Source organism: Balaenoptera borealis, assembly GCF_965194805.1.
Source record: "Balaenoptera borealis genome assembly, chromosome: 12".
NCBI classification, from domain to species: Eukaryota; Metazoa; Chordata; class Mammalia; order Artiodactyla; family Balaenopteridae; genus Balaenoptera; species Balaenoptera borealis.
In genome coordinates, this window is record NC_138869.1 from 104,866,683 (window position 1) to 104,890,317 (window position 23,635).

The 23,635-nt window shown below is 44.5% G+C and overlaps 1 protein-coding gene across 2 annotated transcripts in view; it reads right to left on the reverse strand.

Annotated features, from left to right (window-relative positions):
* The window catches only part of LY86 (lymphocyte antigen 86), a 54,300-nt gene that overhangs the window by 15,449 nt on the left and 15,216 nt on the right, over positions 1-23,635 (reverse strand). Inside the window, exons 2-4 of one of the 2 annotated variants that reach the window (XM_082346652.1) lie at positions 8,744-8,830; positions 7,015-7,143; positions 2,675-4,037 (exon numbers count right to left, since the gene is read on the reverse strand). In XM_082346652.1, coding sequence (XP_082202778.1) covers positions 3,928-4,037; positions 7,015-7,143; positions 8,744-8,830 — 326 coding nt within the window. In that variant the 3' untranslated portion in view covers positions 2,675-3,927. Of the gene's footprint in view, positions 1-2,674; positions 4,038-7,014; positions 7,144-8,743; positions 8,831-23,635 lie in introns of those variants that run through there. The other variant, XM_082346651.1, reaches the window with a different exon arrangement.

Here is a 23,635-nt window from a genome sequence, read left to right on the forward strand (position 1 = left end):
GCTCAGGGTAATTTTGCCTGAAGTCACGTAACCATAAGGGACAGTAAAGGTTCGGCACTATGTAAGTCTGGCTTCCAACCTTGTGCTTATTTGTAACCAGGCTAGTGGTCCCCAAGGTGTGGTCCCTAGACCAGCATCATCAACCTCTTCTGGGGACCTGGCAAATTCTCAGGCTCCTCCCCGGAGGTGCTGAAGGGGACACTGGGGGTGGGGCCAGCAAGTTGTGGTTGAAGAAATCCTCCAAGTGATCCTGAGGCAGGTTCGAGTTTGAGAACCACTGGACCGGGCTCAGCTGCCCGCTCTCCAGTGGTGAGGCAGGCAGCAGAAAATTCTTAGAAAATAATATTGGTTTTGGCAGCATGCTGCCTGCAGCTCTAACATGACAGTGAGGATGATGACGGCAGAGAACCTGTGTGATTCCCAGGTGGCAGAGGACCATCACTCCCTCCGGGGGTCTGTTGACTCATCCAGAGGAAACGGAACCAAGACACACGTGTTCCCACGTAGGCCACACTGTCATCTGGGCTATGACCAGTGGTGGGTGAAGGACAGGCCCAGAAGCTGGGATGGGGAGAGACTGAGGAAAAAAATCCCAAGGACCAGCAGAGCAGAAAGCCTGAAGCAAAGCAACTTGGAGAAGCAAGAGGTCTACAACGGCCCAGAAATCAAAGATGAGCAAACAGGCAGGCGATGCTACCCCAGAGAAGATGTATTCTTAAACTGAGGCCTCAGGTAAAGCCCCTTATTCCCCTTCTTTTAGAGCAGAAATCAGTGACTGAGTTCCTGGGCCTGCATTTATTAATAACGTGGGCCGTGAATGCAAAACAGTTGAAAATTGAGGCCCGAGGTAAGGTTGCGGTGTGCTTGACAGAGGCTTTTGGGCCACTGGCATAGATAAACGGTGGACCTTCTTCAAGGTAGCACTTGCCTGGAAAGTGTTTTTTCCTGTTTTCTCCTATAGGTGCAAGGTATGAGGCATTTTGCAGAAAGTGTTTGTGGGAATTTTTCCAAATCTAAGCAATTTCCAAATTTCTTCCATTTCTTAGACCCGAGAAAAGGAGCACTTAGAGACAGCAAGGGCAATGGAACTCTAGCTGATGAAATGTGAATTGCTGATCTAGACAGAGCTGTTAGGACTGAACTCTGTATAGTTACAGAGTCAGATTGAGAAGCCTCTGCAACTGATGGTCTCAGGCGATGGCCGGGCTCACGTGCTCAGCGTGAACCAGGACAGACAAGAAATGCCCAGGTTTACAAGAGGGAGAGAGGACAGGTGGCTGGCAAGAGCGCCCACTAAGATTTCACCTTCATCTGTTCATAGGTGTGAAATCAGTGAGATTTGCAACAGCAGCCCTTAGCTGCTGTCAGGGATAGTATCTGCCTTGCGGGCAATGTCATGTCAGACCTGAAAAACTGTTCTCAGGGGATCTCCTCTGCTGTATATTGAAATTCATCTAATTATGATGTATTCCCCACTTTGGACAAACACTGAACGTAGGTAAGTTTGGATTTACACAAAAGATAAACTAGGGAGCAATTATTTCTTGACTCATCAGCTTGCAAAACGTGTCGCTGTCGTATTTATTTTAATTCCAAGCTTTCCCGATGCATTTAAAATTAAGTCCACAACTAATGTTTGCCTGTGGCCTATATAATGCATGAAGTGAGGTGTGTCAATATCTGTTGTGTGTATTTCATAACAGATTTTTGCTCCTTCTGGAAAGCGGTTGTTGCACATGTACAGGGATGGGTGCACCATGCGTCAGCAGTTCTCACGGGACTGCTGTCTTCTCGGGGTTTCTGACACATGTATGACGTCAAGTCCTCTCATCGTGTTTCCTCCATGTCAATCACTGCTGTCAAGTGTCAAAGAAGAGCCCTTACCCTGCAGGTCTCCTAGTTTATGATCTTATATATCCTGTGCGTACGTGTGCACACGCGCAGACACACACTATCTAACCACGTGGAGATTCTCCCGGCATTACTCTTATAACTTGGGTATTAAGAAGTTTACTGCAGCTTCCCTCCTCAGGGTTAGTAATTAAGTGTGGTCTCTAGGAACTTTCAATTTAATCCCAATTCAGTCGTAAACAGTGATGGAGCCAGTTTGAAAGCATCAAGATCAAGCAAAGCAAATGGATCTATATGACCTGATGCCAGGAGGAGAGAAAGGAACAGGGGAGCATTGACAGAGTAGGAAGTAAAACAGGGGCCGATTTTGGTTCCTGCTCAATGAACCCACAGCCAGTAAAGGGGGCTGTGGGAACATAGGGAAAGAGTACAGAATGGATACTAGATGATCCAACAGTTTGATTCAGATTCTGTGTAACTCCAAATATCATTGAGTGTTAAGTAGATTATGATTCTTTTTTGAAAACTCTTATTTACTATCCAGAGGGGAGAGAATTCATCCTCTCCAGTCTTTCCTACAAAGATCAACTAATATTTAAAAGAGCAACCTTGTAAATTTATTATAATAACAAAAGAGATTTCCAAAAAGATGAAAATAAAGATCTGCAGTGCCACCATTTAGAGGTAATCATGATTAACACCTAAGTGTATACTATTTCAGAGTGTTTTGGTGTATACACTTACATACATTTTAATAAAAACAAAATCCAATAGTGGGTACTCTTTTATAGCAGCTTCTTTGTCACTTAACCATATTCTTATGAGTATCTTTTTATGTAACTTAATAATCTCCTACAACATCATTTGAAAGCACAACAGATGGTACCTTTGTTTGGCTGAAAAAATGGCTGAATTCAGCCAATTCCCTATAATTGGACATATAGGCTGTTTCCCCCAAATTATCCATCACACCCTAAATGGGAATGTCAAAAGAGCATCATTGGCTCTTTGAATCCCATGTGCTTTTGCCTTGGAGCTAGCTGAGGAAGATGCAGAAGAAAAGGAAACAACATTTTATTCACACAGTCTTACTAAGCCTGACCCATTCTGTAGTGTTATCTGGCTTGGGGAACAGCCTGCTGGGTGCAGAGGAATGCATCGTAATGCCGTGGAAACATCACACAACTCAACTGCGGCTGATACCGTACGTCACGTGTGGCCTGTGGTGGGCAGCAAGTCTTCTCACCGCTCTGCTGATAAGGATCTGCAGCCCCGGAGGCACTCAGCTCTCTCCTTAATACGGCACCAGCCACCGCTGGTGTTTGAGCTTGAATTGACTTCACTTCTCATCGGTGCCGTTTTTTCCCCTTTTCTAATCACTTCTTTTCAATAGAATCATTCCTGCAGTAGGTTTGTGGGTGGGTTAAAAAAATGTAATAACCCAAGAAGCCTCTGAATGTAAGGTTTTACTCTTTCCTGGCTTATGTAATTTACATAAGCATTTGTTTATGCAGCATTTGTGTATCGCTTTTCTGATCGTTTTATACTACTTGAAATTTCCTGGCAATTCCCCAAGTTCGGCTCTCAGCCCACCTGTGCGATTATTAACCCCACAGCAAGAAAGCCAGTAAATGGCTGCAGGGCTGCCCAGTGTTCAGATAAGATAAACACCAGCCTTTCAAGCTGCGGAACTGAATTGAACTACCTCAGTTTTGGGGAATAATATCTCTTCTGTTTTATTAAACTTATTAAAACCATTCACGGAAGAAAAAATAGTTCAGTTTTCTTAAACTTGGAGGACCAAGAGATTTACTAGGGTTTGATGTGCTCTTTGTCTGTGGCCTGCATAAACATTATCAGATGGTCACTTCTGAAGTGGGCTGGTAAACTTGCACTTAACCCATCATAGGCAAATTTAATTATTTATTGCATCTTTAGTCGGTGCCAGGCTCTCTTTGTCAGGTCTGCAGAGATAGAAAGGAGCAAGACAGACTCCCCCTTCCTTCAGGGAGTTCACAGTTTGAGGTGTCTGCCTTCAAGGAAGACTCACACGCACACACACTATATAGTATAATTTCAGCTGAGATAAGTAGGAATGTGATACTCCAGGAGGATCCAGAGGGAGCATTTCACCAGGCTGGGGACTGGAGGAAGGTTTCCCAGAGGAGGTGATCCTTGAGTTAGGTCTGGGCAGAAGACAAAGGGGGAACAGATATTCGAGGCTAAGGGGACCATCAGAACAACGTCATGTGAGTGAAAACACAGGGTGTGGTCGGACACTGGCAAATGACTTATGATAAAGCTGGTGCTAAGGGTGCATCCTTGTGGGGCAGAATGTGTCTAGAAACAGGCTAGAGTCAAATGTGTGATGAACTTTGGTCACTAAAGAACTTAGACTTTGTTCTGTAGAGATGGGGACTCTTGGAGTCTTTTGGGAGGAGGGGAGACATGATTAGATCGGTATTTGAGAAGACTATGCTGGCAGCAGTAGGGAGAGAGGGAAACCAACTAGAAGCCATTTCCATTGTCCAGGAGGGAGATGGGGAGACTTTATCCAGGGAATAGAAGGAAGGAGGAGTGAAGGACAGCCCAGTATGTGTCCTTTCTTACTAAGCTGGCGGTACTTCCAAGCATACCACTATGCCAGTATGCTTGGAAGAATGCGTACCATACATTTGGGTTCAAGAATACTTATTTGGGAGAAACACTGGAAAGATAAGCCAAACACAGGAGATAGGACAGTAGATGCCGGCTAGAGGTAGCAGCTTATGAAGATGTCAATCTTTCTCGGGGGGGTGATTATTTAGTTATCAGTTCAAGATGCTTTGAGGTCCTCCAAAACATTCTGTAAAATCAGGAATGCTTGCAGACCATCAGCATTTTATGCTATATTATATATAGCTTCTAACTGGCTTTCAAAGAACCTAAGGCAATCAGGAAAATAATTCTGTATTAAATTTCCCAGATTGCCCTGTTCCAACAGGTTGAATCCATTGGGAATGACCTCTACCCAATCAGTTTCCTTGGCATTTTATACCTCTTTAATGCAACTTGGAAGAGTTGTCTTGTGAACCTCCAATCCCTTCAGACCATCATGAATGTCTTTGAAGGCAGAAACTATTTTTGGTTCATCTTCAGGTTCCCCAAAGTGCTTGGCACAGAGTAGGGACTTAGTGTTGAAGGAAGGAAGGAAGGAAGGAAGGAAGGAAGGAAGGAAGGAAGGAAGGAGGGAGGGAGGGAGGGAGGGAGGGAAGGAAGGAAGGAAGGAAGGAAGGAAGGAAGGAGGGAGGAAGGGAGGGAAGGAAGGAAGGAAGGAGGGAAGGAAGGAAGGAAGGAAGGAAGGAAGGAAGGAAGGAAAGCAGGAAGGAAGGAGGAAGGAAGGAAGGAGGAAGGAAGGAAGGAAGGAAGGAAGTGGGAAGGAGACTGACTGTAGGGTGAGGAGTTTGGTACAGGCATGGCCGAGGGCAGGTAGAAAAAGTTAAATAGGGGCCAACTCATGAAGAGTTCACCGTGCTGGGGAAATACATCAATGGACCCGATTAATCAGAAATATTTCCAGTAGGTTGAGAAAGGAAAACTGACTAATCATTCTTTGGTAGGTTAGTTAAGAATTTTAAAATATCCTGATTCAAAACAAAGATCACTGGCCAGAAAGAGTTCTTAAGTAATTTTAAGTAAACTCCCGGTCAAAAGGCACGTTCATACATTTCATCATTTGGTCTTTGCTCATTCATTCCTTAGAAGCCAAGATTATGGCTCAGCAGCCAGCCTGCCCAGGTTGAAGCCATGGGGCCCTCACCAGCTCTGCGACGGCACAAGGTCCTAAAACTCTCTGTGCCTTGTTTTCTGCATCTGTAGAGTATTCATAATACTAACTCTTGAGGGTGGGGTAGGAAGTAAATGACTCACTGGATGAAGAGCTCTTAGAACAGTGTGTGGTACCAGTGCTTCGTGTTGCATTAGCTGTTTCACTCTGTACGTGTGCCGTCCTTAGCACTCCCTATGTATCAGCACATCTAATATCCTGGGAATAAGAAGATGGAGATGATAGCACCCCATCCACAGGAAGTCTGTTGGGGATGACAAAGGGGAGTGAGCAACTAGAGGCCAACATGGCAGGTGCTAGAATTGAGTTATGAGTCCCACACTTCGGGGAGCAGGGAGGAGGGTGGGGAGGGAGGGCGGAGCTGAGGCTTGTCATCTGCACATCACAGCCAGGTCCACCCTGCTTCTTCCAGCCTGCACGCCCTTAAATTCCCCCATTTTCCTGCACAAACCTCCCTCGTCTGCATCCCTTAGGATGGGAAGGGGACCCCAATTCTTCTCGATTGTTTGTTCAGAAAGCATAATTGGGTGATTTCTCTCTAGTTTGCATGAATGTGGAAATAGAGAAGCAGGTGTTTGTGGGCTGTGGGATTAAGGGTCTGCTCCCCCTTGGCCGACGGAGGCGGGAAGGAGGCCCTGGGAAGTGGGGTGAGAGCAGCTTCCGGGGAAGGTCAGTCACAGGTCAGACCCAAGTTTTAGTTAAATACGCAGAGGCATCTCAGGGCCTCAGTGAAGATGGTGGTGAGGGCAAGGAGGACGTGGTGGGGGGCAGGCCAGAGTGGGGTACGAATAGCAGAGGGTTGAGGGTTGGTGAATTGGAGAAAGAGGAGATAATACAGTGGGTTTCATGCTTCTATTCAATATATTTTGAGTCAAGATACCCAATGTCCCTATTGGCCATTGACTCAAAGGGAACGACCACAGTTCAACAGTGACATTTGGAAAACTTCATTTTATCCCGCCAGCGTATATCGAGGGGACCCCGCCACTAAAGGGACCGCTGACGAGAAGCCTGGAAACACTGAATCTCAGTGGATTTGGGGAAGCTATTTGTTCTTTCTGTCGCTAGTCATTGTTCACATGGTGCCACCACTAACAGTAACAAGTTTCTCTTTGTAAATACCCGATGGGCACATTTCACTTGATGTTCACACTCCCCCGGAAGGCAGGCCCTGTGGGATGGGCCGTGCGGTCATTTTTATACAACACGTGATGATACGTGAGGTGAAGCTCGTCCACAGGTGAGGGGGCAAAGCCAGACGCCGGCCTGGGTGTCCTGACCTCGGCCGCAAGCTCCTGTCTACCTCCCTCTGGGCCATCAGCCAGCCAGACACCTACCTCCTTTCCTTCTTCCGCAGAAAGAAAACTTGGGTAGGTCCGCTTCACAGATGGGGTAGGAGAAGTTCAGAATGGACAGGCCTTTACTGAAGAGAGCGATGTCCAGAAAGAGCTCCTCGACGTCCTCCCCTGAAGGGAAAGGGAAGACCAGTTTTCCTGTTAGTGTGGGTTTTGCTGTGCATCAAAGTGTTCAAAATTCCTAAACGCGTGAGCCGAAGGACCTTTCTTTTCCAGAAGTCTGCGCTGTATGGGGAACAGTTTTCTTTTTTGGTAAAACAGCATTTGGGCGATGCTACTGGGACAGCCCTGGGGATGAAACACGGCCCTTTCACGAACTTCACCTGCTTAGAGCAGGTGGTTGACCTGCTTCCCTGGCCTGATGCCATGGCCCCTGAATGTGGCGGCCAGGGGTCTGGCTTCCACAGTGTCTCAGCTACGTAGTCCCAGGTGCCTCCCCTGAGAGCAGTGGGCTGTGGTCCAGCCTGCCTACCCTCGCCGCTGATGCCGGGCAGACATTGTCCCGTTGTCACACAGGAAGCTTCCGGCAGCTCTGCAGAGCTGGCTCCCGACTTTCTGCCTTTTCCTCCATCCCTCCCTTCTATGTTTCACCCGCTCTTCCTTCTATTCCTCTTTCCTCTCTGTCTCTCCCTAAATCATCCATGGAGCTGCTGGTATAGAGCCCAGATGCTCTGCAGGGTCTGGAAATATGAAGATGCATGAGAGTTCTTGGCCTCTGGAATGTTCCCTCCATTTCTCTGGAGTGATCCCACATGCTCAGTTTATTAACTCCTTCTGCACTGGGTTTTTTTTTTTTTTGTTTTTTAAACATCTTTATTGGAGTATAATTGCTTTACAACGGTGTGTTTGTTTCTGCTTTATATCAAAGTGAATCAGTTATACATATACATATGTTCCCATGTCTCTTCCCTCTTGCATCTCCCTCTCTCCCACCCTCCCTATCCCACCCCTCTAGGTGGTCATAAACCACCGAGCTGATCTCCCTGTGCTATGAGGCTGCTTCCCACTAGCTATCTATTTTACGTTTGGTAGTGTATATATGTCCATGCCACTCTCTCACTTTGTCACAGCTTACCCTTCCCCCTCCCCATATCCTCAAGTCCATTCTCTAGTAGGTCTGCTCTGGTTTTGATGAATCTGTGTTAGAAAGGAGATACACTAGCAGCTATAGCAATGTAATGACCAACTGTAATGACACGACCACGTAAAAATAAACAATCAGAAATCGTTCTGGCTCATTCATTGGGGTGGAGGGAGAAGATATTCCATGTCTTTGCCTGTGTCAAGGTTTAAGAACTTACAAGAGCTATTTGGGGAATGAAATAATGCAAAGATAAACCATGCTGCTGGTACCAGACTTGTTTGTGGCTGAGATAACTAAGCAAAAAAGGTCTCTCTTAAGCAGGCATCAATATTTAGGCTCAAAATATTTTCTTTATTTTGCTGGATATACTGATTCCAGGTGCTTGCAATATCCAAATGAGTGCCTAGGGTCTTTTTGGTACAAAAGCACAGCATTAAATGAGAGTTCTGCTCTACCTGGATATTACCCAGAGAGAGAAATGAAAATGAAAATGGAAATAGAGTTAATTCCAGAGAGCGATGGGGTGCAGTGGTTCAGCCAGCCACTGCAGTAAATACGAGCAATTGGGTGTCTGGGCCACAAAGAGGTTGTGGAATGTTTTATATTATGTCAATAATTTTTACTTACTCAGAATGATTCCAAATCTGATGTTGAGATTTGGTTTTAATTGTTTGGGACACTGGTCAACAGAGAAGCCGAAATCTTGTAGTGCGTCTGCCAAGAAGAAAACAACGGATTAGGTGTGAGGCCACTGCATACGCTGCAAGCTCATATTCACAATGCACAGCAATTCCTTTTTAAAAAAATTATTATTTATTTATTTATTTTTAACATCTTTATTGGAGTATAATTGCTTTACAATGGTGTGCTAGTTTCTGCTTTATAACAAAGAGAATCAGCTATACGTATACATATGTTCCCATATTTCCTCCCTCTTGCGTCTCCCTCCCACCCTCCCCATCCCACCCCTCTAGGTGGTCACAAAGCACCGAGCTGATCTCCCTGTGCTATGCGGCTGCTCCCCACTAGCTACCTATTTTACATTTGGTAGTGTATATATGTACATGCTACTCTCTCACGTTGTGCCAGCTTACCCTTCCCCCTCCCCATGTCCTCAATACCTGTTTTATTCCTTCCTTCCTTCCTGTATCAGAAATACTTTTTAAAGTGTACAAGCACGTATGACTTTGTACTTTGCTCTTTGACTTGTCCCACAATAATTAACCTAAACACAGAGCTCCTAAAGGCAAGAGCCAGTGTTTGTTTTGTTTGTATTGTTTTGCTTTCCATGTCCTTTTCCTTTATGTTTCCCACTGGGCCCCGGAGAGGACTACTGATTTTAACTGAGAGTCTATGTTATGTGAGACACTGAACTGTGCACTTTATGAGTTATCGACTTAAGTCTTCAGACTCCCCAGTGCCTAGCACAGGGCCTTGCAGTCGGACACATAGTAAGCACTCCGTAAATGCACACACGAGTGGATGAACGGGCCATGTATTAAGCTACCTCAGCTTCAAATCCAGCCTTCAGGGCTCTGCTGTGTGAAGCTGGGGGCTCTCTTCAATCATGTTTCTCCTTTGCCACCTGCCAGAGATGTGCCAGAGGTCAGACTGGGGCTGAACGGGAGAAGGACTTGCTTCTTCTTACATGCTTGCTGATGCTTGAGTGTGTCACCCAGCGATGGCCAATCACCCTGGCAGTGGCAATTTATTCCAGTGTCCAGCTCTCTCTTGCTCTCTTTTTTTTTTTTTACTTTATACTACACTTTATTTATTTTGCCTTATTTTCTTTTTAATTGGAGTTTTGCACCTTCTTGGAATCAGCTGAGGTTCAGCTCTACTGGCTCCAAGCTTCTGTGATGATGGTGCCTCAGAGGCCATCACCCCTTCCCCAGCTGGCAGCGTCTCAGCTCCCCAGGCCCTTCTTTCAAGCTTCCAGGTTCTAACAACCCTAACCTCTGTCCTCTGCTCATAGCCTTCTGGGTGTAGCTGCTTCCTCTCTGCTTCCTTCTGCTTTTCTGGTTCTCTAACAACTGCTTAACCAACACTCTCTATTAAATTTTCTCTGTTGAAATAACTGACAGGGTCTCTGAATTCCTGACCAGACCTAGACTGATAGAATGAATGACAATCTTGAGAGATAGGCATGATTGTCCTCATTTCACAGATGGGAAAATAAAAACTCAGAGAGGTGGTGCTGACTTACCTACCTAGGTTCAAGAACTAGAAAGTGGCAGAGTCAAGATTCAAACCCAGACTTAAAAACAAATAAATACAAAGTTGCCCCCCAATATTGCACAGAGGCACTCACAAAGTGGAGCCTTGAAGACGTATGTTAAGTTTCTGATTAGTAAGATTGCCCGGAATATTTTGCATGCAGGCATATGGCATCTGGCAGTTCTGTTTCATAACTGGTTTCAATTTCAGCTTAGCTATGAGCTCACATTTGTCGATGGGAGCGTTCCAGACCGTTTAATCATCCGCATTGCTGCCCTGGGAGACACATAATTGTCTGCGATATCTGCCATGGAAATGATCACGAGGCTATTCAGCCTTGCGAATCTAATCTAGGTGCACTTTTGTTTGATGAAACCCCCTATGATCTGGTCACTAATTTTCTGGGGGGATAAGCCATTTTCTCTTATGTTTATTTTACTTCTTCATTGGCATCTTTGTGTCATCCCAGGGTTTCTTTCAGCTTGGAAAATGGGAGCAGGGGGTAAGGAGACAATTGTTTCTGCTACACATTTGGCCCTCGGTGTTGAAAAAGAGGCCAACGAACAGACGTTTAGGAACGTGCATCCTCAAAATTGTGAACAAATTTAAGTTGCGATCTGCGGAAAGTTAAAAGAGGCTAGCCGTGTGTTGTTTAGCTAATTAGCAGGTACAAAATTACACTGTGCTTATCAATATTTTAAATGTATAGATGGAGAGAATAAACTAAGGGCGGGAGAAGGAAATAAAACATCTCCCTGGCACTGGAAAAATATTATTGTTAGGAAAATAATCTTAACAAGAAACAAAGTTAAAAAGGAAGCAGCAGGTTACTTCTCTCTGAGGATGTGAGTATAAAAACAGAAAGAGAGAGTGCTTAAAAAGTGCTTAGGGCTTTGGTGCTCTTTTCTAGCAGTTATTTCAATTTTATATTTGAGAGCAAATTCTATATTTGAGGGTGAATTTTATATTTGAGAGTGAATATGCACTTTGCAGTTGTCTTGGGGAAAACGACATCCGTTCCTGCCATCCCCCAATCCCACCCTCACACACTTATAGCCTTTCCTCTTTTGACTTGTATTTTCGCTCTGGCACTTAGCATGCTCTATACCAGGGGTCCCCAACCCATGGGCTGTGGACCGATAGCGTCCACGGTCTGTTAGGAACCGGGCCGCACGGCAGGAGGGGAGCAGTGGGCAAGCGAGCGAAGCTTCATCGGGTGCTTCCCATCGCTCCCCATCGCTCCCCATCGCTCCCCATCGCTCGCATTACCGCCTGAACCATCCCTACACCCCCAAACCCCCCACCCCCTGTCTGTGGAAAAACCGTCTTCCACGAAACTGGTCCCTGGTGCCAAAAACACTGGGGACCGCTGCTCTACCCTACATTATACTTTCCTGTAAACCTCTACTAGATGCTTCAAGGCAGGCTCCCCTGCTTCAGGGCCCAGCATAATATCTTAAGATTATACTAGGTTCCAAGTAGTGGTTTGTTGAATGAATAATAGAGGTTATCTGTAATCAACTTGTGCAGAACTTTCAAGCCAGGTTTCTCAACCTTGTCACTATTGACATTTTGGGTCGGAAATCTTTTTTGGGGGGTGGCTGTCCTGTGCAGCAACACCTCTACCCACTAGAAACCAGTAACATCCCAGCCCCAATTCCAGCCCAAATAGGTTACAGACATTGCCAAATATCCCCTGGGGGGCAAACTCGCCTGGTGGAGAACCATTGCTTTAAAGAACTGCTTTCTCAATTGCCAGACAAATGCCTCAGAATCACCTACCAAAATTAAAGACAGTGGGTTGGGGCTTCCCTGGTGGTGCAGTGGTTAAGAATCCGCCTGCCAATGCAGGGGACACGGGTTCGAGCCCTTGTCCGGGAAGATCCCACATGCTGCGGAGCAACTAAGCCCGTGTGCCACAACTACTGAGCCTGCGCTCTAAAAGCCCGCAAGCCACAACTACTTAACCCACGTGCCACAACTACTGAAGCCCACGTGCCTAGAGCCTGTGCTCCGCAACAAGAGAAGCCACTGCAATGAGAAGCCCGTGCACCGCAACAGAGTAGCCCCCGCTCACCACAACTAGAGAAGGCCCGCCTGCAGCAATGAAGATCCAATGCAGCCAAAAATAAATAAGTAAATTAATTAATTAATTAAAAAAAAGAAAGACAGTGGGTTGCATTTTTAAAGGAGTTCTCCTTATACGATGTAAGAATTGATTGGGGGCAAGGATGGGGGGATTTTTCCTTGGACACTTGCCTCAGGTAATTTTGACCACATATAAATTGGATTATCTGAATGTGGATCTTCTGAAAGAATAAAATGGAAAAGTTAATGAGAGCTGGTGTTCCTGGGCTTTGAGGGCAGAGATAAATGTTTCTTCCAGACACTTCACTGTATAGCAGTGAATGGACTGAGGAAAGAGGCAAAGCTTCATAGGGAAATATATGATCTGTTCATGGAAAATATTTTTTCCTTTGCCTCTAAGCTCTACCCCCTTTCTGTCTGTTCTGTCCTCATGTATGACTTCTGCCTAAGAGAGGCCAGCAGTTACGGTGGGTGAGGCCGATGCGCCCCAACCTGCCCTGCTGTCCACACGCACAGGGGACAGGTATGCTGGAAGTCAGGCTCCTCCAAACGGCTGACAGTAAGTCCCTCGGTGGGTGGGGAAAGGGGCTGGGGAATGAGCCAGCAGCACCTGCATTCCCGCTAAGGGCAGGCAAATGCGTCCTGGAACTGTTTCATGCTCCTTCATGGAGTAGAATAGACTTAGATAAACGGGTAGGGTCTAGCATGTGCAGGTTTTTTACACATCTCAGCTGCAGAGCCATTCTTGGGCCTTGAGTTCTGTTGGTTGCCTGTGCTCTCCCTGGCGGGGCTGGCCCTGGGCGGTTGTCCAGGAGAGGCTGAGCTGGCCAGGGGTGTTTCTGGCCAGTGTTGGGCTCTCAACTGGAATCAGGGGGAAGAAAACAAAACTCAGCCTCTGGAAGTGCAATTCCTCCCCGAGGATGGTGGGGCCGAGGGCCTGATGGGACCAGGAGCCGGTGTGTCTCAGGCGAGCCACGCATCCCTAAGTCCTAGAGCCCATGGTGTTGCTCTGTGCCCTGTGTCCATCCTCTGTGTTGCTGGTTTCATGGTTTGAAGGACAGAGGAGGGGGGCCGTCTCTCATGCTGCTAGTCGCGTTTTCCAATTTCATAGCTCTGCTTGAGGCTTTTTTTTTAAACTTTGTATTTTGAAATTATTATATTCTTGCAGGAAGTTGCAAAAAGATAGAAGTTTCAGGTATCCTTCACCCAGCTTTCCCGCCACGGTGACATCTTACGCATAGTACAGTATCAAAGCAAAGAGATCAATGTTGGTACAACCCACAGGGCTCTTACAGATTTTACTAGCTTTACTCACACTTGTGCATGTGTGTGCACATGTGCTTGGAGTTTTATTGCTTAAGTTTTAAAAACTGTTGCAAAGTGGGTGAAGCATTGGCTTTCCTGCTCCCTTCGGGGGGAGGGTGGAATTCCAACAGCAGTGTCACCCTGAAAAGGAGCTGACACCCCTCCAGCCTCCCCTCCATTAGTCTTCCCCACGTTCACGTCCAAGTCCATCCAAGGTTGTCCACGACCTTCCTGCTGTGTGAAGGTAGTCTCTCTCTCTTTCTCCTTCTTTCTCTCTTTCTCCCTCCCACTCCTTCCCTCTTTCTCTGTGTTCCCCTCCAGCACTTAGGTGGGCTACATCCTGAGATCCAGAGCACTGACTTTCTTCTAACATCCCTTAACCCACATGACTTTAGGAGCTGATATTGCTTTCTGCGTGTGCTGTTGGCAGAAAACAGGCTGCTCCAGGGGAGTTCAATATTCCACAGCATGTTTTATAGCATGTTTCCAGTAGAGGCATGGCTTGGGGAGGGTAGAGAAGGACAACAGAGACAGGGGAGGGGCCTACTGTCAGCACATCGTTCGGATGCACTGGTGAAATCGACTCTAACGGTTTATGGAGAGAAGAAAAACTTGGGCAAACAGAATGTGAGCAAAGCTTGTCTGCTTCTGGTTGGTTAATAAAATAGCATGGATAGCTTCTTGTTCTTTAATGAAACCTGATATATTACAGTTCTTCAGAGAAGCAGAAGCAATAGAATATATAGAGATGATATCTAGCTAGCTAGCTAGATATAGACACAGATATAACACATAGAGGATATTTATCATGTACATATAGAAATATAATATATATAATATCTGTCTATCAAGAGATTTATCTTAAGAAACTGGCTCATATAAGAGGGGCTGAGGGTGAGAAAAAGCCAACTTAGTTTTTAGAAGTATTATAGATAGGGCTGTCCTCGTCCCAGGGAAGCACAGAGAGTGAGCCAGAAACTGTGCCTGGAGAGCCATCAGTGATTCTAGGGGAAGGGCGTGACAGGATCTGACCTGTGCTTTCGTTGCCTGCGATCAGTTCTCTCCTTTCTGTCCAAATCCTGACCTCTCTGGGAAATGTTGCCTTGTTCCACCAGCTTCTTTCTCTCTGTCCCTATGAACTTAGATCTATGCCAGTTATTTAGCGTAGACTACCTAGTATTCATACTACGTACACACTCTCTTATATGATAATGTTTTGCCTCCTCAACCAAGGTCAGGCCCAAGAGGGTGGGACTTTTCTCTTATATATTATTCTGTTATATCCTCTTATATTTTTGATTACTCTCCCCTTCTCATTGCGTCTGACCTCATGTATCTCCAGTGCAGGTGCTAACTCAGAGTTGCAGGATAAATGGCTCTCGCTTTATTCTCTACCTTTTGAAAATGTTTACCTCTATCTGCAGCATGAAAATTTGGACAATTTCCAGTAAATGAGGGAGGTCTGGATCTCATATAGGAAAACCTTGTTTGTCTCTCTCCTGCCTTTTGTATCTTCACAATCCAGCTCAACCACTCTCCGCCCCAGGATGCCCCGCAGTTTCCTGGTCTGTCCTTCCTAAGGTCTCTCATGCCTGGCTCGCTCCTTACATCTTCATCATACCTTTATCGTCATGAAGTGTGGGAACTCTTGCTGGTTTGTATCTCTCGTAGGTAGATGACACTAGGGTTTAAGCTGTGGAGGTTAGGAATTCTGTCTTATTTATCCATCCTTAGATAACCAGCATCTAGTACTGGACACGCCCACGAATCTCAGCTGGTTGGACAAATAGATGAAAAGGAGAGAAGGTCGGGCAGTTTGATGACACCAGGAGGGAAGCTGGGCTTTCACGTCCATCTGTGATGGGTGTCAGCGATCACCTGGGAAGCCTGAGTTTTGAAGCCAGTGATTGATTTCCCCCACACTTGGAAGGCTCTTTGGAAAGGTGTTAGGACATATTAACTTTATCATCATAATAACCAGGGTATTTGCCTTGGCACTTAGGATGGAGTTTCTGAGTGTGGTTGAAAATCTAGTCCCAGGCCAAATATTAGCAGATGTACCTCTACTATCTTTCAGAATTCTTTTGCAAATAACACGAAATAAACAGATCTTGCTTTTGACTTCTTCTTTTAGGTTGGGTGACTACCAGCTCTGCAAGCTTGTACTGTTTACAGTACAGGCCTGGTTGTGCATGGATCTGAAAGTTTGCTTTCTTACATGGCAGTATTTTCATGGGGGAGTTTTAATTTTCTTGTGTGATTCCTAGGATAACATTCAAGGGCCATTATCCCTAAAAAAAAAGGATGGGGGGGAAGTCTTCGGTGAGAAGCCATTGCTGGAAATCCATTACCATGGCAACAGAAAATTAATATCCTCTTTTCTATCCTTGATGCGCCGTGGTGTGTTTCTTTCTCCCTTCCCTCATCCTCCTTCCCTGCCACTGAAGGGAAAGAAATGACTTACAAGGTGGTAAATGTATTCTAGCTAGTTGTTCTGTTATTTCCTGATCTCTCCTTGTTTCTCCACCTGTCAAATCTTATTACTATAGACTAGCACGGCAAAGCTCCCCGATGGGCTATTATATTTCAAATAATAGTAGTTCTGCCCCCATTCCAGTCTCCTTGGTCAGCATTTCATTGGGAATTGACTCACCTGGCCAAAGTTGGGTATACAATCTGGCTTTTTGTTTCTTCAGCTTGAACATGTAGAGTGGGTGTTTGAAAATGCTTAAACATGGTGCCTGATACCAAACACGACCAAAATGCATGAACACCGTCACAGTGGAACAGCTCCTGTGTGTAGCTGTACAGAGGGCAAGAATTCCTACACCCCGCAGGCTGCCTGGTAAACCTGGTGAATGCATTTTTGAGTGTGAAGGTAGGTTTGGGCTGCCGAATTCAAAATTCTGGATCCCTCACCTTGTCTGCTTCTAACTGCAAAAGAAATCGGATTCATTGGAACTCAGTATTGATGGAGAAGGGGTGTGAACCTGCGTCCTCTTTTGGTCTCTGAATTCCACTCCCCAGGAATAACCTGCATTTGGCTTCCACGAGCTTAGAAGGAGATGGTTTTTGTATTATAGTATACACATTAGAGACCAAAAAGAGAGATATGGCAATGAGGATGAGCTTTCATCCAAAACACCTCGCCAAATGTCTCAAGGAAAATAACAACCCATTTGAAGCTATTAAGATTGATCTTTTGCATCTCAAGTGTAGATTGACAATAAACACTAAACGCACAGTTTTATTGTGTGTTACCAAGGGGGTATCATGGTACCACATAAAATCTTAACATGAGGGTGCGAGCAAACTCGAACCTGTCTTACAGGTGACGGTGCCTCTTAGTGGCTGGAGAATGGGACCTGCAACTTAGCCTCTCATTCATTTTACTGAGTACCTGACACATGGCAGGAAGAGCACTAGGCCTTGGGGATACAAAGACAAACCAGAACAGGCTTCTACTCTCATCTGGAGTATAACACTTCCATCACCTAATTGCGATACTACATGGCCAAAACACAAACTCAATAAAAGATACACGTATACTCTAAATCTCTCATTTTATTGTCAACATAGAGTCAGACTGTCTTCTGTGTGCAAGGCGTATCTCCCATGCTCTCACTCCACACTACCTGGCCCGGCTCCTTTGCAGGTTAAACGCAATCTTAGTAACGGTGTTGTTATTCACTCCTTCAACTACTACCACCACAATCAAGATACAGACACAAAGAACCTTCCTCATGCTGTTCTTTGACAGGCACTCCCTACCCCACCTCCCCTTCCCTACCCCAGAAACCATGAATCAGTGCTCCAGCAGTATAATTTTGTCATCTTGAGAATGTTATACAAATGGAACCATACAGTATGTACGCTTTCTTCTTAACTTGTCATATATGTATATTTTTTTAAAATTGAAGTATAGTGGACTTAAAATATTATATTAGTTTCAGATATACAGCATAGTGATTCAATATTTTTATACATTACAAAATGATCACCACGTATGCAACCTTTTGAGACTGGATTTTTTTTCATTCTCCATGATGTCCTGGAGACCCATCCAGGTGGTTGTGTGTCTCATTTGTTTTTGTGGCTGAGTTGTTTTCCATAGTGTGGATGTTTCACAGCTTGTTTAACTACTCACCTGTTGAAGGACACCTGGCCAGTTTGGGACTATTAGAAATAAAGCATTCATGAGCTTTCACGTACAAGTTTTTGTATGAACATAGTCTTCATTTCTCTGGGATAAATACCCAGGACTGAGGTCGCTGGGTTATATGGTAAGCGTATGTTTGGTTTTATAAGTAACAGTCAGTTTTCCAGAGTGGCCGTGCATATTACATTCCCTCCAGCCTAGTAGGCATGCCCTCTTAAGAGAAACACTTGCCCAAGAAGCTTGTTCCCTGGGAGGAATCGGGAAAGGGGCTTGTAGTCAACAACTACAGGGGGTTGACAACTTCTTTGCCCACTCAGCCTTCAAGGTGCGGGCAAAACTCCCTCCATGACATGAGATGGATGTTCTCAGGAACGATCCAATCCTAGAAGCTGTGACATGCACACGCAGCAGTGGCTAATTGTTGGTAATGTCTATCTGGGGGAGGGCGGCTTGGATGACCAGCCGTGATGGGGGTTTCCTTCCATAGCCCCCCTTCCTTCCCAGTGCTGTGTTCAGGACCCCTGAGGTAGTTCTTGTCGTACTGTCACATGGAGGCCTGCAGAACAAGTGCTAATTCTTATGACTTTTTTCCCCAGTGCTTTCTAGTGTGAGAGCAACTTACTATATACTTCTTCCCCCTTGAGTCCTGCTCTCCCCACACTGGGTAACAAAGTGTCCACTGCTGCCTCCAACCCCCCATCAGAGTCACAGGAGGAAACATCAATGTACACTTTTCCTAGGAGGCAAGCCTACTGATGGAGCTGATGGTTTGTCTTAGTTGTCAGGTTGTCACAACAAAATACCTCAGACTGGGTGGCTTAATTTCTCACAGTTCTGGAAGCTGGAGAGTCCAAGATCAGGATGCTGGCTGATTTGGTTCCTGGTGGGAGCTCTCTTCCTGGTTTGCTGACTTCTCCATGTGTCCTCATATGGCAGAGACAGAGAGAGAGACCTCTCTGGTCTCTTCCTCCTAGAAGGTCACTAATTCCAGCACAGGGCCCCACCCTCATGACCTCATCTAACCCTAATTACCTCCCAAACACCCCTCCTCCAAATACCATCACACTGGGGTTTAGAGCTTCAGCATATGACTTTTGGGGAGATAATACAGTCCATAACACGTGTAAAGACCCTCCTCTTCACTGTTAGCAGTCAGCAAAGGGTCCAGAGAGTGACACTGTTTCTGAATTGACCACCCTGATATGGAATGAGCATGAGTGCCCAACAGAAGGCACTGAAAGAGAGAAGAAGTGTTCAAGGGGGATCACAGATGCATTCTTCATGACAGAATAAGAGGCACAGTATCTCCAGAGCATGCAATCGACTCTTCCTAAAAACATCCTGGAGATTTACTGAGAAGGTGGAGTCGGTACCCAATGAGAGTTTCTACCAAGATGTCTTGTACTGAAATCCGGGAAGCAGGATTCCTAATTCCCAGAACCGGTTCACCACTTATTCTTGCATGTCTCACATTAGGAGATGGAACCAGAATGAATCTGCTGGATGTCCCAGCTTTGCAGTAGAGCTCTCCCTGATGGGAAGGAGAAGGATGTTTCTCATTGTGTGGCATGGACCACCCAGGAACAGAATCCCGTGGCAGGAATGACATAGGTCTACAAGCACTCACTGGTCGATACTGGAGGAGAAAAGAACCAGCTGCCTTTGGTTTGGACCCTCTGCCAGCAAAATAAATTCCTAATTAAGAAAAGGACTCATTTCTCTGCTTCCTGAATCAACACAATCCTATTACTTTCCTCCTGTTTAGAGGATTAAAAATACTTTTGCTAAAAATATAAAAAGAATTCTGTTGGAAGATTGCAAACTGACATGAAAAATAAGATGGAAACCTGACTTTAGATTAATAAATGAGTCACACACTTACTGAATAACCACAGACTACCTGCCCCAATGACCTGCACACAAGTTCAATGCAACATGGGAGCTAATCACAGCAAAGTTTCAAGCAGACCTGACTCAACACCTCACCCATCTCCTTCACGCCATCGTTGGAACCATTTGGATATCGTTCAGCCTTTTTTTTTTTTTTTTTTGCCATCTGTTCGTGTGTTTTCAGAACATAGCATTTAAAAACTGTTATTGTATGGAAACATTACTAGACAAAACTGGTTAAACTACAGAAATTCTTCTACACACCTTTGCCTAGGCTTAATTAAGCCTCAGAGAAATGGAAAGAAAAGTCCTGGGTTGGGAAGCATTTTCTGACATAAGGAAGCATAAATAATAGATGCTCACAACCGTTTGTAATTGTGAAAAATTGGAGGCAACCTAAATATTTATTAAAAGGAGAATGTATAGGGGCTTCCCTGGTGGCACAGTGGTTAAGAATCCGCCTGCCAATGCAGGGGGCACAGGTTCAATCCCTGCTCCAGGAAGATCCCAAATGCCGCAGAGCAAATAAGCCCGTGCGCCACAACTACTGAGCCTGGCTCTAGAGCCCGCGAGCCACAACTGCTGAGCCTGCATGCTGCCACTACTGAAGCCCACGCACCAAGAGCCCATGCTCCACAACAAGAGAAGCCACCGCAGTGAGAAGCCCGTGCACCACAACGAAGAGTAGCGCCCGCTCGCCTCAGCTAGAGAAAGCCCACGCTCAGCAATGAAGACCCAACAGATCCAAAAATAAATAAATAAAATAAATAAATTTTAAAAAAAATTAAAAAAAAAGGAGAATGTATATAATTTTAATCTATGCAAATAATGATATATTCTACAGCTGTGAAAGTGAATTAACCAAGCTACGTATGCTAGATATCTTTTGGAATAATGTAATAGGTTTTTCTATGTTGACAGTCATATTGTATGCATATAATAATATTTTGTATCCTCTTTTCAAATCCTTAAACATTTTATTTACTGTGCTGGTGAGGGCCTTCAGTGTCATGTTCAATAGAACTGGTGATGGTGGGTGCTCTTGTCTGGTTCTTGGTTTTAAAGGGAATGTTTCCAATGTTTCACCATTAAATGTGATGTTCACTGTAGATTTGTATTTTAGGTACATTTCTTTAAAGAGCAGAGAGCTGATTTTTAAAATTCAATCTGGTAGATCCTCAAAAAATTAAAAATAGAACTACCATATGATTTAGCAATTCCACTTCTGGGAATAGATCCAAAGGAAACACAAACATTAACTTGGAAAGATATCTGCACCCCCATGTTCACAGCAGTATTATTTACAATAGTCAAGACACGGAAACAACCTAAATGTCCATTGATGGATGAATGGATAAACATTTTATTATATTTATATATATGTAAGTTATTCAGCCATTAAAAACTGTGGGATAATAATGGTTGTTGTTTTAAACTGCTAAATTTTAGGGTAATTCATTATGCAACAATAGGAAACAAATATATTCCTGTTTCAAATTAGATATTATTATCATTCATTGTTTCTTTTAATTTATTAATTATTTTCTCCCTTTCCATCTTGCATTTCAGAACTTATTTCTGGGAACATTTTATTTCTTTCTGAAGTATCCCTTAGAACAGTGGCCCCCAACCTTTTTGGCACCAGGGACCCATTTTGTGGAAGACAATTTTTCCACAGATGGGGTGCGGGGGTGGGGGAGTGGGGGTGGGAGGGTGATGGTTCAGGTGGTAATGCTAGTGATGGGGAGCAGCAGATGAAGCTTCGCTCGTTCACCCGCCACTCACCTCCTGCTTTGTGGGCTGGTTCCTAAGAGGCTGCAGACTGGTAGTGGTCCACGGCCCAGGGGGTTGGGGACCCCTGCCTTAGAAAGTTCCATTACTGTGAGTCTTTTGGTGGCAAACTCTAGATTTTGTTTGTCAAAAAAATTCTTTAATTCCCTCTTATTTTTGAGTGGTAATTAGCTAAATATAGAAGTCGAGGTCGATTGTTGTTTTCTCTTTTCTCTGAGTATATTGCTGTTGCTATATTAAAATCTGCTATCAGTCTAAATATGACTTTTTGTTACATGATTTCTCTTGCTGTATATTTATACCAGTTATTATTTTTTTTCCTTTGGTAATTTGTGGTTTTACTCCGATGGGTCTAGTTGTGGAATTCTTTTTATGAGTCCCACATGGGAATTGTTGTGTTTACTGAATTTGAAGATTCATGTCTTTCATTAATTCCAGGAAATCCCAGTACTTTTCTTCAGAAATTGCCTTTTCCCTATTATCTCTGTTTTGTTTTATAGCTGTAGCTCATATCTCTTGATTTCTTCATGACGCATTTTGAGTAATATCTCCAGACCTTTCATCCAGTTCATTAGTTCTCTCTAAGCTATTTTAAAATCTGTGTTTTAACCTAGCCATGATTTTTTTATTTCAACAATTAAATATTTTATTTTAAGGGCTTCTTTTTGATTCTTTTTCAAATCTTTCAGATTTTTTTTTTACATCGTATTTTTCCTTGCTCATGTTTTAGAGTCCCTCTTTTATTTCTTTAAACAAATGACATGTTCTCTGTTTTATATTCTGTATCTTATATTTTCCAAATCTAATACATTTAGGGCTATACTTTTGCTTTTTGTTTTTCTGCTGACTTTCCCTCATGGTGGCTTATTTCCTTGTGTTTTTAAATTTTGGATTGTGAGCTCAGTCTTCAGAACTCATGTGAAACCTGAATTGAGAGTATGTATTCCTCCAGAGAAAATTTGCATTTTCTTCTGTCAATATGTCCCAGGTATTCCCAATCAAGACCCACTTTAATTTAATTTCTAGGCTTGGGATTTCCTGGATCGTGAAGGGAATATACATTTTTGTATATATAGGTTTGAGCCCCAAACCAGTGGTGATATCAGGTCTGGAGTTACTGGTTCTCAGGGAAGAGTTACTTTCTCCAGAGGCCAAGCAGAGTCAGATAAGTTTATTTGTCTTCCATTTTGCTGAAGAATGTGTTTTTTTTTCTTGTCCACTTTTAATTGTGGCTATAACTCTTTGACGGTCCTTGTTTCATGATGGGATTGATTTCCATCTTGCACAGCACAGGGCATGGTTGCCAGACTCTCACAGAGCCATTGAAGCCACATTCTGGCCCATGGAGTCAAACACCTGTTCTGAGGGCGGACATAGCTTTGGCGCTGGCTTTCCACTCTGCTTCTGTGCTTTCTTTTAGCTCTGGCTCTTGGAAACCTCCCATTCTTTCATGCAAGCTTACCTATGCATTTAAAAAGATTTGTGTCACATTTTATCCAGGCATTTTATAGCAAGACAGTTTTTCATGATGTGGAGACCAGAAGCTTGCCCATTCCATCTGCAATGGCCACTTTTTGTGGGCTGTCTTGGTCTCTCTTTTGTCAGTGTCCTCTTCATGGATGCTTTTGTGTATATGAGATGTTCCAATGCACAAAGTTACGGTAGCAGGGCATTTATTCTCTCCAAAGCCTTCCTGCAAATACCTATGACTGCCTGAGGGCTTTCTCTGGGTGTGGGAGTGAGCTTGTTCTATACACTGTCAAGCCAGAAGTGCTGGGGAGTCAATGTACCCAGGAACAACGATGACAGATAGAAGTTTCTAGATCAATGCCCCAGTTTCTTCTCCCTTCAGATCTGACCATCATAAGGCATATTTCACAGGTCTCCCAGGGGTCCCCAGAAGGACCAGGCTTCAGTTGCCCACAGTGGTTACCTGGATTGGCTTCCTTTTCTTCCTTGCCTCACTTTTTCACTCTCTTCTGGTTCTTCCCAGAATCATTTCTTAAATAAATTTGCACTCAATTCCTGTGTCACTGATCATTTCTCAGGAAACTCTAAACTTAATGCTT